Raw genomic sequence first — 14,844 nt, 5'->3', positions numbered from 1 at the left:
AGCCACCCACTCCACACCCAAAACATACCTAGCATTGAGCCACCCACTCCACACCCAAAACATAGCTAGCATTGGCCACCCACTCCACACTCAAAATATACCTAGCATTGAGCCACCCACTCCACACTCAAAATATACCTAGCATTGAGCCTCCCACTCCACACCCAAAACATACCTAGCATTGAGCCTCCCACTCCACACCCAAAACATACCTAGCATTGAGCCACCCACTCCACACCCAAAACATAGCTAGCATTGAGCCACCCACTCCACACTCAAAATATACCTAGCATTGAGCCTCCCACTCCACACCCAAAACATACCTAGCATTGAGCCTCCCACTCCACACCCAAAACATACCTAGCATTGAGCCACCCACTCCACACCCAAAACATACCTAGCATTGAGCCACCCACTCCACACCCAAAACATACCTAGCATTGAGCCACCCACTCCACACCCAAAACATAGCTAGCATTGAGCCACCCACTCCACACCCAAAACATACCTAGCATTGAGCCACCCACTCCACCCCAAAACATAGCTAGCATTGAGCCTCCCACTCCACACCAAAAACATACCTAGCATTGAGCCTCCCACTCCACACCCAAAACATAGCTAGCATTGAGCCACCCACTCCACACCCAAAACATACCTAGCATTGAGCCTCCCACTCCACACCCAAAACATAGCTAGCATTGAGCCTCCCACTCCACACTCAAAATATACCTTGTGCCCTGACTGATCTCAAAACCAAAACAAACCTTGTATCCTGCCACCTAATCCACACCCAAAACATACTTGGCATGCATCCACCCAAAACATGCCAAGCATCCTGCCGCTCACTCTCATCCCCACCCAAAACATACCTGACACCTTGACCCCCACCCAAAATATTCCTCGTGCACCGCCTCCCTTGCCCCACCAATAACATACCTCACTTCTAAACCCCCATGTCTGCCCAAAATATTCCTCGTGCACCGCCTCCCTCTCCCCACCAAAAGCATACCTGACTTCTCACTTCACCCAAAATATGCCAGGAGCCCTGCCACGCCCACAACACAACACACCACACCATGTGTCGAGGTTTTGTGCACTCAGGATCAACAAGCCACCAGGACTCACCTCACCCCTGTTTAGTCACAGGGTCTGATTTAGAGTTTGGTGAACGGGTTACTCAGTCACAAGCGTGAGGAATATCCCCCGCCCGTCGTATTGTGACGGAGGAACCCCATCCGCGAAACTCTAAATCTGGTCCATCATCTTAGCTGCATCATTAAAGGAAGTGAGCAGCCAATGGAAGTGCAGTGCAGTGGGAATATGCCATTAAAGCACACAGAATGGCACCAGTAACCAGTACCACCATATCCCACCAGCATGGCTGCATCCAGACACCAGTGCCACCATATCCCACCAGCATGGCTGCATCCAGACACCAGTACCACCATATCCCACCAGCATGGCTGCATCCAGACACCAGTACCACCATATCCCACCAGCACGGCTGCATCCAGACACCAGTGCCACCACATCCCACCAGCATAGCTGCATCCAGACACCAGTGCCACCATATCCCACCAGCACGGCTGCATCCAGACACCAGTGCCACCATATCCCACCAGCATGGCTGCATCCAGACACCAGTACCACCATATCCCACCAGCACGGCTGCATCCAGACACCAGTGCCACCACATCCCACCAGCATAGCTGCATCCAGACACCAGTGCCACCATATCCCACCAGCACGGCTGCATCCAGACACCAGTGCCACCATATCCCACCAGCATGGCTGCATCCAGACACCAGTGCCACCATATCCCACCAGCATAGCTGCATCCAGACACCAGTGCCACCATATCCCACCAGCACGGCTGCATCCAGACACCAGTACCACCACATCCCACCAGCACGGCTGCATCCAGACACCAGTGCCACCACATCCCACCAGCACGGCTGCATCCAGACACCAGTGCCACCACATCCCACCAGCATGGCTGCATCCAGACACCGTGCCACCATATCCCACCAGCATAGCTGCATCCAGACACCGTGCCACCATATCCCACCAGCATAGCTGCATCCAGACACCAGTGCCACCACATCCCACCAGCACGGCTGCATCCAGACACCAGTGCCACCACATCCCACCAGCACGGCTGCATCCAGACACCGTGCCACCACATCCCACCAGCATGGCTGCATCCAGACACCGTGCCACCATATCCCACCAGCATAGCTGCATCCAGACACCGTGCCACCATATCCCACCAGCACAGCTGCATCCAGACACCAGTGCCAACACATCCCACCAGCACGGCTGCATCCAGACACCGGTACCACCATATCCCACCAGCACGGCTGCATCCAGACACCAGTGCCACCACATCCCACCAGCACGGCTGCATCCAGACACCAGTGCCACCACATCCCACCAGCACGGCTGCATCCAGACACCAGTACCACCACATCCCACCAGCACGGCTGCATCCAGACACCAGTGCCACCACATCCCACCAGCACAGCTGCATCCAGACACCAGTGCCACCACATCCCACCAGCAGAGCTGCATCCAGACACCAGTGCCACCACATCCCACCAGCACGGCTGCATCCAGACACCAGTGCCACCACATCCCACCAGCACGGCTGCATCCAGACACCAGTGCCACCACATCCCACCAGCATGGCTGCATCCAGACACCAGTGCCACCATATCCCACCAGCATGGCTGCATCCAGACACCAGTACCACCATATCCCACCAGCATGGCTGCATCCAGACACCAGTACCACCACATCCCACCAGCATGGCTGCATCCAGACACCAGACACCAGTGCCACCATGGGAAATGGGAAGTCGAATTTAGGAGCAAACAGCAGGGACGCGGAATGCTTAGGTGTATCAACGAGATGCCGCCTTCAGAGTAAGTGTGACTATAAGGGGCAACTCCCCTCTGCACGTTCCCAGACATGAGGCTAACCGCGTTGTCTCCATAGGGCCCTACCTCTACTCTAACCAGGTAGGCCTCGTGTGCCTTTTAAATTATCTGCTCACTGTCTAGCATATCTATCTAGCCCCTTATATATTCGGGATTCTAGACCCTGAAGAATGCCCCAGACCGCTTTGGCTCTTAGAGAGGGCAGAAATATGTTGGTCCCCATTTTATGTCAGACATTTTGAATCATTATATTCAAATTTGTCCCTACTGTTCTTTTAATCCTACCTACAAACACCTCCATTAAAATATTATATGTAATAGGTGATTTGTAAGGTAATTTTATTATCTATCTCACTTTTCAATTGGATCACTTGACTTATCCAGGAAGATAAAATGTCCGCACTCCCTCAGAGTTCATTTAACAACCCGGTTGAGTCCGCCCAGGTAGTATTATCTTACCTGGGTGGGGCTACGTGGTCATATGATGAAGCATGACACTATAATGTGTGTGAGACCACCTAGTCCGTAAAGGGAACTCCCTCATACACCTAACTGCCACTTTCACTTCCCATGCTCATGAAGGAGATCGCCTAACTGGCGAACTCTCAGCCTAAATAGGCCACAAGAGACCTGTCCTTGATATCCCCCACACACTTTGTGTTCTAGTAAGACAAATTTGATCATCAATTGAAACAAAGAAATGCTTAAAGCATCACTTTCAAGAATATTTAGAAACAAGGACTAAACATCAACAAAAATATCATTCCTTGGACCCGTTTATGTCTCTCCTACTAGACACTGCATGTGCTGTTTGTTGCAAAACATACTGTGGGCTTTCCACGAACATACAGGGGATTGGAGCCTGTCTGTTGCTTACCTTCAGTTGGATTTCTTGTCACTTTTCTTTGCCTGCTTATTATTTGTGTACCAACCTGTCAATCTTGTGTTTGTCCCTCCCATGGAGCATGACATATTCACCATCTCTTTTGATTGGCTGGCTATTATGCTTCCACTGCTTACTTTTCAAGCACTTTTTTCCCTTATTGGTTAAACACTCTACAAGACTGCATATGTTTTCCAGTTGTCTTCCTCATGTACTTCTTTCCCCCTGTACTATGTGTTGGTGTCTGTCACTCATGTGCTTCTCCCTGCCCCCTCCATGTTGTGCTCCCTCTTGTGCCCTCCCCCCTGTTTTCTCACCCATGTGTTTCTTCTCCACCGCTCCACGTTACTCTCTCACCTGTTGCTTCTCTTACCCCACCCCATTCTTGGCATTGCTTCTCCACATCCACGCCCTCTTCCCTCACCTGTTGCTTCTCCTCCCAACCCATTCTCTCCTTATTTCTTCGCCCCCACCTGTGCCCTCCTCTCTCGCCTGTTGCTTCTGCATCCCTCCTCTGCCCTCTGTGTTTCTTCTGTGCCTCCCTGTGCTCACCACTCAGTGTTGTTTCCCCCCACCCGCACCTTCTGTGTTGCTTCCTCCCACCCTGGTATATTTTACATAAAAAATTGTGTGTATCATTTTGTAGGCATGCATGTTGTGATCAACTACAAAAACGCATGACTGCTATGTCATAAAGCCTTTTTTTTTTGCCATGCAGCATTGGGGATGCTGTATAGCAGAGGTTCCCAATCTGTGGTCGGGGAACCCGTGGGGGTCCGCAAAGCCTCTTCAGGGTGTCCGTGACTGCTTAGGAAATTAAATAATATTAATAGATTAGGTCCCAAACCTTCAGTAATGACTCAATGGGGGGTCCCCGGATTCCAGTAATGATTCAGTGGGGGTCTCTGGGTTCCACTAATGATAAAGTGGGGGTTCACAGAAGTCAAAAGGTTGGGAACCACTACTGTATAGCATGCTTTAAAAGCATACACAAAGCCAACAGTTTCCAACAGGAAGGCCTGTTGGCTTTGCAAATGCTTGTTTTATTTTAGTTTGGGATCAGATTTGCTCAGTTTCCTGTAAATGTTCCTGACCGCATTGCATGCAGAGTGACAAATTGCCACACAGCGCATTGGCATGATGTCACAACTCCAAGGAACCCCCCACATATCCTTCCCCACCCATCCTGGGCAGGAGAATTCAGGGCGTTGCAGGGACTGGTGAGGCCATGCACCCAGGTACACCGCTTATGGGAGGGGATGGTGGGAGGGCGGATAGTTGAACCCTGAGCCACTTGCCTCTTTTGGCACATACTTAACAAACACACCTACTTCTAACCCTTATCTAATCTGTTGTACAAAGAATGCAACGTTGATGCATGTGGCTTGTATAATGCCTCATTACGCTTATTCTGAAAGTTTCATGCGGAGTCACCGGGCGATCCAAAGGACTTTGGCGCAGAAGGTATACAGAAGAAACCCAGAAAAGGGAAGTGCAAGCCAATACCCTGTGTGCCCCTACGGCAAGACCAGGGATGAATGTGATGAAGCCCCTTATTCCGCAAGGCAGTTGGTTGCATTTCTGTGGGCTACGGGTCTAGAAGTTGGATGAACCCTAAAATGTTTCAGTGCCGGATAATAGGCACTCCACATGAGTGTTGGTGGGCAGTCAGTTCGGAGCTTATCATCGCTCTCTGTCCTTGGATCGCCTGTAAATTAATCAGTTACCATGGACATCATTTAGGGATAGTCTGCAGTGCCCCCCCCACCCCTACCCTCCCCTGCCAGCAGCAGAACCTGCAAACCTTTCACAAGGAAGAGACAATAAACTATGTTTTTTGTCCCTTCCTTGTGAAAAGGGCGGGGCCATGGGGTGACGAGCAGTGAGGGGAGTGCACTGTGCACTCCCCTCACTGCGCATGTCTATTTGGCTGGCCGACACGGGCCGTCCAAACACACATGCGCAGTGCTGGAGAGAGCCTGCACAGGCTCCCAGTCTGCCTGGGAGCGCCCTGGCTGTGCGTTCCCAGCCAATCCTGATGCTGCTTTGAGCAGCGTCAGGATTGGCGCAGGGCAGGTTGGGAGCCTGTGCCTTCACTGCAGGATGGAAGAGAGCAGTGGTGTGGCAAGGAGCGGTGCAGAGGTAAGTTTATTATTATTTTTTTTTAATTAAAATTTAATTCTACGGGCTTTGCGGTGGATGTTCCTACGCAACACCCATGGATTTTGACGCATCCCCAGATTTACAAGACATTGAAAACCTCGGAATACCTCAAAATCTTGAACCTCCCCAGGGCAGGCGCAACAAGGAGAAATATTCTCATTTCTCCTTGTTTTTTAGCTCTTTCTGTGTGTGCTGCGTTATGCAGCACACAAAGAAAGAGGAAAAAGCCTCCCAGGATTGTTTTTGTGCAGGAAGGTGCCCCTTCCTGCACAGACACAATCCTGCATGCAACAAACGCGCCCTTGCACCATGGTGCAAGGATGCCTGCGTTGGCTCTAGGCAGCAAATTGTGCATCAGTGCAGGGGGAAAGGACAGAAATGCACCCTATCCTGTAACTACAGTGCATTCTGCCTGTGGCGCAGGGCAGTGCCGCAAGGTCATTGGCTGCACTGCCCTGTGCCACTTTCTTGTAAATATGCCCCAGAGTAAGTAACTTAAAGACCTGCAAACAGTTTTGCTATCAATCAACTAATGAGTTTCACAGTCCAGGGGATAAGACATTGTTATCACACTGGCCATCAGACCCAAAAGATTGGACAAGCATTGACAAAGGCAGTAGGTTTGGTTTTTGTAGAGTGAATGTCCACTTTGACACGCAACATTCATGCACACGTAGTTCCTCTGACCTGCACATACCTATACATAGACAAACAGATCTGCAGGCACCTACTATACACAGAGACCAACAGATGCAGAGACGCTCATTCACACATCCCAAGAGGAACACAGCTGCCTAGGCAGAGAGGCCATCAGACATAAAGGCATCATTGAACACAGAGCATCAGACAATAAGATATGTGCGCATAGAAAAACACGTACAATAATCCAGGCACACATAAACAACACTATATTTGCACATATAGAGGTGTTCACATGGACATCATTCCAAGACAACAAACATGCAGACATACGCATGGTGAGGCAGATAGATGGACAGTGGGCAGGACATGATGGGCAAATGGATGTGAGATAAATGCATGGGTGCATAATTGGTGCAGTGATAATGCAAGTACATGCCCACCAACTGCATACACACTCTGTTGAGTAAATCACATTTGATTTGGGGAACCGTATGGAATGTCAATTACTATGGAATTTTAGGCCTCTTGATAAGGTGATGGAATACTTCTGACCCCGCTGGAATGATCACATAGAGGCAGGGTGACTGGGAATCATGCGGCAGGGTTGAGTAAATTATGCGGCAACAAAAGGCAAATTATGCTGCATATTGCGGCAGATTTTGTAATAGTATTACTTCATTATTTCACCATTTTTAAACTGGGTAAAACTGTCTAGGCATTATTTGCACCTCATTAGTACCAGTATAACACCCAAAGATAGCAATAAGTGATAGAAAGGTAACCAGTCCAGTTTTGCAAAGGGCCTTCCACCGCACCACAATATGTGCTGCTGCATTTTTCGTAACTTTTTAACAGTTTGTGCTAGAGGCAATTTTTGTTTGTTAAAATCTGCGGATTATTGGCAGGTGATGGATTATGTAGCACATCTATAATTATATGAAAATTGCTGCAGCCACACAATCACATAATTCCAGTGACTCTGCCTATAGGTCACAACACATCACACTCCTCCATTCACATATGTGCTGTAATCATGAGTACACAGCAAAGCAATTACAGATCTGTATCTGCATTTCTGAAGTGCTGACATATAATAAACGCAGGCGTGTCTGACTGCCCCATGTCAACTGAGCACGTTCTCAGTCGTGGACTTTCGCTTTAGGAATCACTGATGTGGGACACAGTCCAGCTGCTTCAACTAAATCAGTGGTTCTTAACCTTTTGACTTCTGTGGACCCCCACTTTATCACAACTGGCACCTTGGGACCCCCACTGAGTCATTACTGGAAGCCGTGAACCCTGGCCTAACAATTGTTGATGATTTTGAACCGCAAAACAATACACAAAAAATACAGAAACAAGCATTTATCAAACACATACACAAATGATAACACATTATTTAATTTGCAAACAAATATAAATGGGGAAAAAAAAAAATAATAGGACGGTTGGAGTTTTTCTAAATTTATTTGAAGCCAAATACTGTCCATATTCTATTTGGTTTGATGCACCCGCACTGCTCCCATAAGTCAATCTGAGGATACTAATTTAATTTTTAGCCTCCAATTTAAAATTCTAAGACATTTGTAGTACGTTTTAAAATGTTCAATTGTACCTTTAGCCACTTTATTTAAATACACTTTGTTAATCTATTAATATTATTTATTTTCTATGCAGCCGCGGACCCCCAGGGTACCCAAACTTCAGGTTGGGAACCACTGAACTTAGGCAAACGAAGACTGCATCTTCCAGGATGCACAGCTTTAATAAGGGAAAGCCCAGGATTAGAAGCATTCAGTTTGCAGAGACTGTGGAGTGCTCCAGCCCTGCCTGGGGCCTGTGGTTTCTGTGTGTTTGTACCAGGATCTCCCAGCCTCTGGCTGCCTTCTTAAAAGCACTGCACGGCTTTCCTCTGGCCACAAAGCACTGTACTTAGTTGAAATAAAGACATAATCCCTGTTTGCCCAGCTCTTACTGTAATGTTTGTTATTCGAAAGCAGGCACTTCCTTGTGCCGAAGCGTAAATAGTGTTTAGTGCTAATTGTTGGTGTATTGTATTGTGTTTGTCCTTTTGTATTGTGTGCCAACTGGAAATGCAGTCAGTGTATCTATCACGAGATGGTGCAAACCAAGCGGGTGGAAAGAAGTAATGCCTCGGCGACCTTGCACCACGGCAAGCTCTGTGTGGAAAGGTTTTACTCTGGGAACCCATAAATTGGGGGTTAAGGTGTGGCAGAGGAAAGGGGGTGGAGTCACGAGGGGTGGAGCTTGAAAAGCAGAGTATGACAGTCAACTTATACATTTATCTAAAGAAAATCTGTTGCAAAGAAATTGGCAACAAGGAGATGTGAGACAGTAAATTTGTTCTTGATTCCTTAATTGGTCACACAGTTGCTGCATATTACAATATCCTACAGGGTTAAGACACCTGCCACAGAGGTCATTGTGTGCCCAGCAATTGTGAGGGGATTGTAATAGAGGTGAGATTACTCTAGTGGTTAACACAGTTCTGGGAGTTTTCTGTGTTTTGTCTAATCATAGTTTTAACTCATAAAGTTGCATGTAGGGTTAATATGCCTGATGCAAAGCACATCATGTAACATGCAGATCAAAGATTTGTTTTCTTAAGAGAGACTACTGCTTTTGACACTGAGATCATTTTGCTATTTCCAGTTCCTGAACTGTAATCTTTCTAATATACCACAGTGATCTATTTACCAGAATCAAGGAGTTGCATGCAAACTGTAAGTCATCATGAGTTTAGATCCTTAGGGGCACCACCACTTGTCTTAAATCTGGCCCTTATTGTTTTCTTTATCAATCCTTTTTTATTCTGAGATTGCAAAGAAGGCTCCTTTGTGAAGTTATCAATCTCTTGTTAGTACAGACAACCACAATCACTGCATTAAGCTTTACATCCTAACATTGTTTTTCTCCTGACTAGTCACTCTTAACATATAATGACATATAACATTTACAAAAATGGAGGATATGTGATTCCTAGACTTATAATAATCATTGTCTTATGTGACATGTCCTATACATTGTTTTATACGCTAGCAGGATATATTGCACCTGTGTTTATGATGTAAAGCGCTGTGGCATCCTACTCTGGGATGAGTAGCGCCATGAAAGAATTAAATATAAAAAAATAGTAGCTGCCTTTAAAATCAAAATGTGTGTAATTACTTATACTGACAACTACATCTTGCTTATAGTATAAGCACATCTCTAGATCAGGAAGTGACCAAAGTTAAGCACCCGCCTCCAATAGTTTCTCTAAAGCACTTCGAAGTGATAACAAGCTGTGCACCTTGGATGGTTCCTACCTTGGATCATACACGACACTTGAACAAAGGAGGGCTGATGAACCTTTAAATTAGGGGTGTGCAGGGAGCTCCGCTCTGTTGGCGGAGCTGACGGAGTTTTTGGAACTCCATGCTCCGCCTGGAGCACAAAGTTAACCAAAAACTCTGCAAGCCCCGCCAGCAGGCGGAGCTCATCCGGTGCGCGCTGCATCCCAGGATGGGCTGCACAGTGCAAGCGCAGACAGTCTGCACTTGTGCTGTGTGGCCCATAACTGGCCTGCAGTGTGCACCGGAGCAGAGGAGAGAGGCATCCACTGGAGAAGACTCGTCGTCGGATGACGAGGAGAGGAGGATCCCCAGGAAGACCCAGGTAAGTCTTCATCTCTTTCTTTGTTTTGTCATTGTTTGTGCACACCTGTACACAAACAAGGGCAGAAACGGCAGCTTTTGCTGCCTACGGCCTTGGACTGAATTCATGGGACATGGGACAGGCTGGTGCACAAGAGGCCTGGAACTGCAGCTTTCACTGCCTACGGCTCTGGACTGAATTCATGGGACGTGGGACAGGCTGGTGCACAAGAGGCCTGAAACGGCAGCTTTCACTGCCTAGGGCCCTGGACTGAATTCATGGGACATGGGACAGGCCGGTGCACAAGAGGCCTGAAACAGCAGCTTTAACTGCCTAAGGCCCTGGACTGAATTCATGGGACATGGGACAGGCCGGTGCACAAGAGGCCTGAAAATGCAGCTTTCACTGCCTAGGGCCCTGGCCTGAATTCATGGACATGGGACAGGCCGGTGCACAAGAGGCCTGAAACGGCAGCTTTCACTGCCTAGGGCCCTGGCCGGAATTCATGGGACATGGGACAGGCCGGTGCACAAGAGGCCTGAAACTGCAGCTTTCACTGCCTAGGGCCCTGGACTGAATTCATGGGACATGGGACAGGCCGGTGCACAAGAGGCCTGATGGCAGCTTTCACTGCCTAAGGCCCTCCTGAATGCGCCCATCTCGGAAGCGCAAAGGAGGGTCCCTGCTTAGTGCTTCCAAGATGGGCGCATTCAGGAGGACTCCACGGGGCACAGAACTCCAGCTTCACGGAATTCCAGAGTTGTTTTTTTAACTCCGGAATTCCGTGAAGCTGGACTCCGTTCACTCCACCCAGGCCTACTTTAAATCAGGCCATTGTGCCTGGCTGGATGTTAAAATAAGAAAGGCGCCTGGTCTAGTGGTGTAGCAAAGGCCCACACAACCCCCACAGTGCGGATGGGGGCCTGAACTCCAGGGGTGCCCTCAGCACAGTGCCCTAACCTGAGGGGTCCTGAGTGGGTCCAGAGGGGCCCCTCTATGTACTTTAGAGGGGTCCCCTCAAGTTTTGTTACGCCACTGCCATGGCCCATGCAGGTTGCTACTCCAGACTGAATGTAGACAACATGTGGGCGTTGCTGAATTAAATCCCAATGTCTGAAAATGACACCAGGAATTTAGCATGTTTTTCTGGGTTGGCTGGATCACACATCCAGCCCAGAAATAGCTGCTGGACCTGGGATCTGGTGGGACCCCGATACTTTCCAGCACCGCAGGTAAGGGCTGTCAATCCTGGCCAGGCTGCTCATGTCATGCGTGACACGGATGAGCCCAGTGAAGTTACCTCCAGCATAGAAAAATGTTATATTTGTAGGCCTGGGCAAAATTTTAATTATGCCGGATTAATTGGAGTAAATTTAGCAATTATGCAGTACTCTTGTAAATTACCAAAATTATGCCAGTTTGAGTAATGCTGGATTACAGTTCTCACATAACTGCACATAATTACGAGTAATTCTGTTGTAAGTGTGAGTAATTAGCCTAGAGAGAATTACGCCAATTAACGCCCACCCCTCGTTTTTAAGGGTTTTATAGCGCACAGAATAAACCACTGTGCACCGGAGCGCTTTAGAGAAAGGCCCCCAGCTAGGATAAATGCAGAAATACATATGGCAGGGCAGAGGCCAACAAACCACTCTCATAGGTAAAGAAGCGTTTCCTCTTCCAGAATGAGCCGGTTGCTTCACAAGAAAGACTGATGGACCCAATTGCTCACATGAACCTTCAGAAACGAGACCTCGAAAAGATGCCCCGTCGCATCAGCCCTGCAGCCACAGAAGCAGTGAGAGACGCCGGGTTTCAACTCACCAGAGAGCAGAAGGCAGAGAAACAGCTTCATCTCCGGTATCTGGGTCCAGCCGCGCCTGGTCACACCTGGAAACAGCAAGGGAAGAGCCGTGAGCACAGGGCACGCAGCAGACACACCCCTTCCCGTCAACGTGCAGTTATTTACATAGTGCTGGTGTTACACTGCTCCAAGCAGACCTGCTGCTGAGAGATGAGAACTGAGGCACAGACACACACCTGTGTATCTCCACGCTGGAGACCAGAAAATACAGGAAGGAGACAACAAGAGGACAGGCCTGGGCTGCTATGAAAGGAGACAAGAGGAAAGGCCTGAGGACGGGCCTTGTGCTGCTATGACAGGAGACAGGACAGCCCTTGTGCTGCTATGACAGGAGACAAGAGGACAGGCCTGGTGCTGCTAGGAAAGGAGACAAGAGGACAGGCCTTGTGCTGCTATGAAAGGAGACAAGAGGAAAGGCCTGAGGACGGGCCTTGTGCTGCTATGACAGGAGGCAAGAGGACAGGCCTTGTGCTGCTAGGAAAGGAGACAAGAGGACAGGCCTTGTGCTGCTATGAAAGGAGACAAGAGGAAAGGCCGGAGGACGGGCCTTGTGCTGCTATGAAAGGAGGCAAGAGGACAGGCCTTGTGCTGCTATGACCTATCGATTTACAACTATGCAGCCCTGAATAGTTTGCCAGGTCCATGCGTGATGTGCTGCTCCAGTCCAGGTCTTTCCTTTGAATTCTGAGACTTGTAGTCTATTATGAAAACAGGACTACAAGACCCAGAATTCAAAGGGGACCCCCTGGACTGGAGCAGCACATCATGCTTGGACCTGGGAAACTTGGCAGCTATGATTGCTGTCTATTGAGAGCTCTGCAGCCCCAAGCGTGGTGGTGTGCAGTTTGTTACAATCACAGATTAGACAGCATTTACATTAAACCTATCGCCCTTGCAGTAAAGTGACTGCCATTTGGTCTCCAATCACTCGTTTCTTGGATCAAAGTGCACTCACTTGCCCAGCAGGCGTTCTTAAAGCCCCCCTGACTTCCCCACGTTCATAAATAGCAGTACTTTATATGCATTTATGCTGCTTTCCATATTTTATTTAGCATTTTTGTGTTTTATATAAATTGACAAACTTATTCTATATACTCTTCCTTTTAGAAATATTTCCTTTAGAAATAATCTCTATTTAGAAATATTTTTATCCCATGTTTTATAACCCCACCCCTTTCTCCCTCACCCTTTCTTACTTTACAGTTTAATTGTATATTGATATAGTCGTTTTTTCGTTGTTTTCCATTATGCCATGTAGTGTTATTTTTCAATGGTTGTGTTTTAACGTGAATAAACTCTTTCTTAAACTGAAAGCTCTTCAGCAGCTTTCGAGCATCTCCCCTTTCTATAGTTCTCTTCCACAGGGACATTTTAAGGATTTTTGGGGCCTGGGACCAAATTTTAAGGGCCCTTGTTCAGAACAGCTTTGCATTTATGATCCAGTTCCAGCTCTTTCATGCCCTCTTTGGTCAGGTCGCTGACAGTGACAGACACATGGGTCCGAACTCTAAGGCCCATATTTATACTTTTTTTTGCACCACATTTGCGTCATTTTTTGACGCGAAAGCGGCGCAAACTTACAAAATACAATTATGTGTTCATGTTTAATGCAACATCCATAAAAAAGTTTCACATTAGTTCAAAACAGGGAATCTCACAGAGGAGAAACTGAAGGGTGTCACAGAGATTATTTGCAGTAATACTAGTGATCTGCTGCTGTGCTACAATATTAATGTCACACGTCACTTTCCCTGAATATTAGATGTGAACACATTTAGAATTTGTCAGTGACCTGGACAAAGAGGGCATCAAACAGCTAAAATTGGATCATAAATTCAAAGCTGTTGGGAACAAAGGCCCCCAAAACACCTTTGGCCCAGGGCCCACAAAATCCTTAAACTGTCCCTGTGTGTTAGTGAATGACTCAGTGAGCGCAGAGTGAGCCCCCGAGTCAGTGTGTATGGGTGACCAGGTGTGGGTGAGTGGGTTGTGCAGCTCACGAGTGAGTGGTCGGATGAACAGGAGAGTGCGTCCCTGGAAGAGCCTCTTTGGAGAGGGCGGTACTCATGTTTCTGGGGAGGAGTACAGGCTGTAGGTGTTTGTTACCGCCCTGGTAGGTGTGTTTTTACTCTGCATGGTTCGTGCTCCATTAACCATGAGTGTTCAACAGGGCCAGAGAGCAACAACACACCTGGGCCAGCAGGGGTGGCCACTTCTTACCCACGCGAGAAAGGTGTGTGCAAACTTCTGAGAGAACACAGCCACTGGGATTCAGTGTCCTCCCTCCTACTGGGCTCTCCGGCAAACAAACACACCTCTATATCTGTTTCTCTATTTCATATCTGGTATGTACCAAAGAGTGCTGCCAATGTATAATGTGACCAGAGACGTTTTAAGGCATGGGTAAAGTGGGCTCTGGAGATTTGCAATAATATTAGTGAGCTGTTGCTGTGTTATAATATTGAAAACACACATCACTATCCCTGAATATTAGATGTGAACACATTTAGAATTTGGCCCAGTGTCCTGTGCACTGTCAGTGACCTCCAAAGAAGACATGAAAGAGCTGAAACTGAGCATAAATTTAAAGCTGTTTCGAACAGGGGCCCCTAAATACGTATGGCCCAGGGCCCCCCAAATCCTTAAAGGGTCCCTGAATATGACATGAAAGGGGGAAAAGGGTGCTCTTTTTATAG

The 14,844-nt window shown here is 48.0% G+C and overlaps 1 protein-coding gene across 2 annotated transcripts in view; it reads right to left on the bottom strand.

Annotated features, from left to right (window-relative positions):
* The window catches only part of LOC138258878 (laminin subunit beta-1-like), a 382,113-nt gene that overhangs the window by 305,474 nt on the left and 61,795 nt on the right, over positions 1-14,844 (bottom strand). For both annotated transcript variants that reach the window (XM_069206183.1, XM_069206184.1), the window contains exon 2: positions 12,109-12,174. In XM_069206183.1, coding sequence (XP_069062284.1) covers positions 12,109-12,139 — 31 coding nt within the window. In that variant the 5' untranslated portion in view covers positions 12,140-12,174. The remainder of the gene's footprint in view (positions 1-12,108; positions 12,175-14,844) is intronic.

Source organism: Pleurodeles waltl, chromosome 9 (assembly GCF_031143425.1).
Source record: "Pleurodeles waltl isolate 20211129_DDA chromosome 9, aPleWal1.hap1.20221129, whole genome shotgun sequence".
Classification (NCBI taxonomy): Eukaryota; Metazoa; Chordata; class Amphibia; order Caudata; family Salamandridae; genus Pleurodeles; species Pleurodeles waltl.
This window is presented reverse-complemented; position numbering and strand designations above follow the sequence as displayed.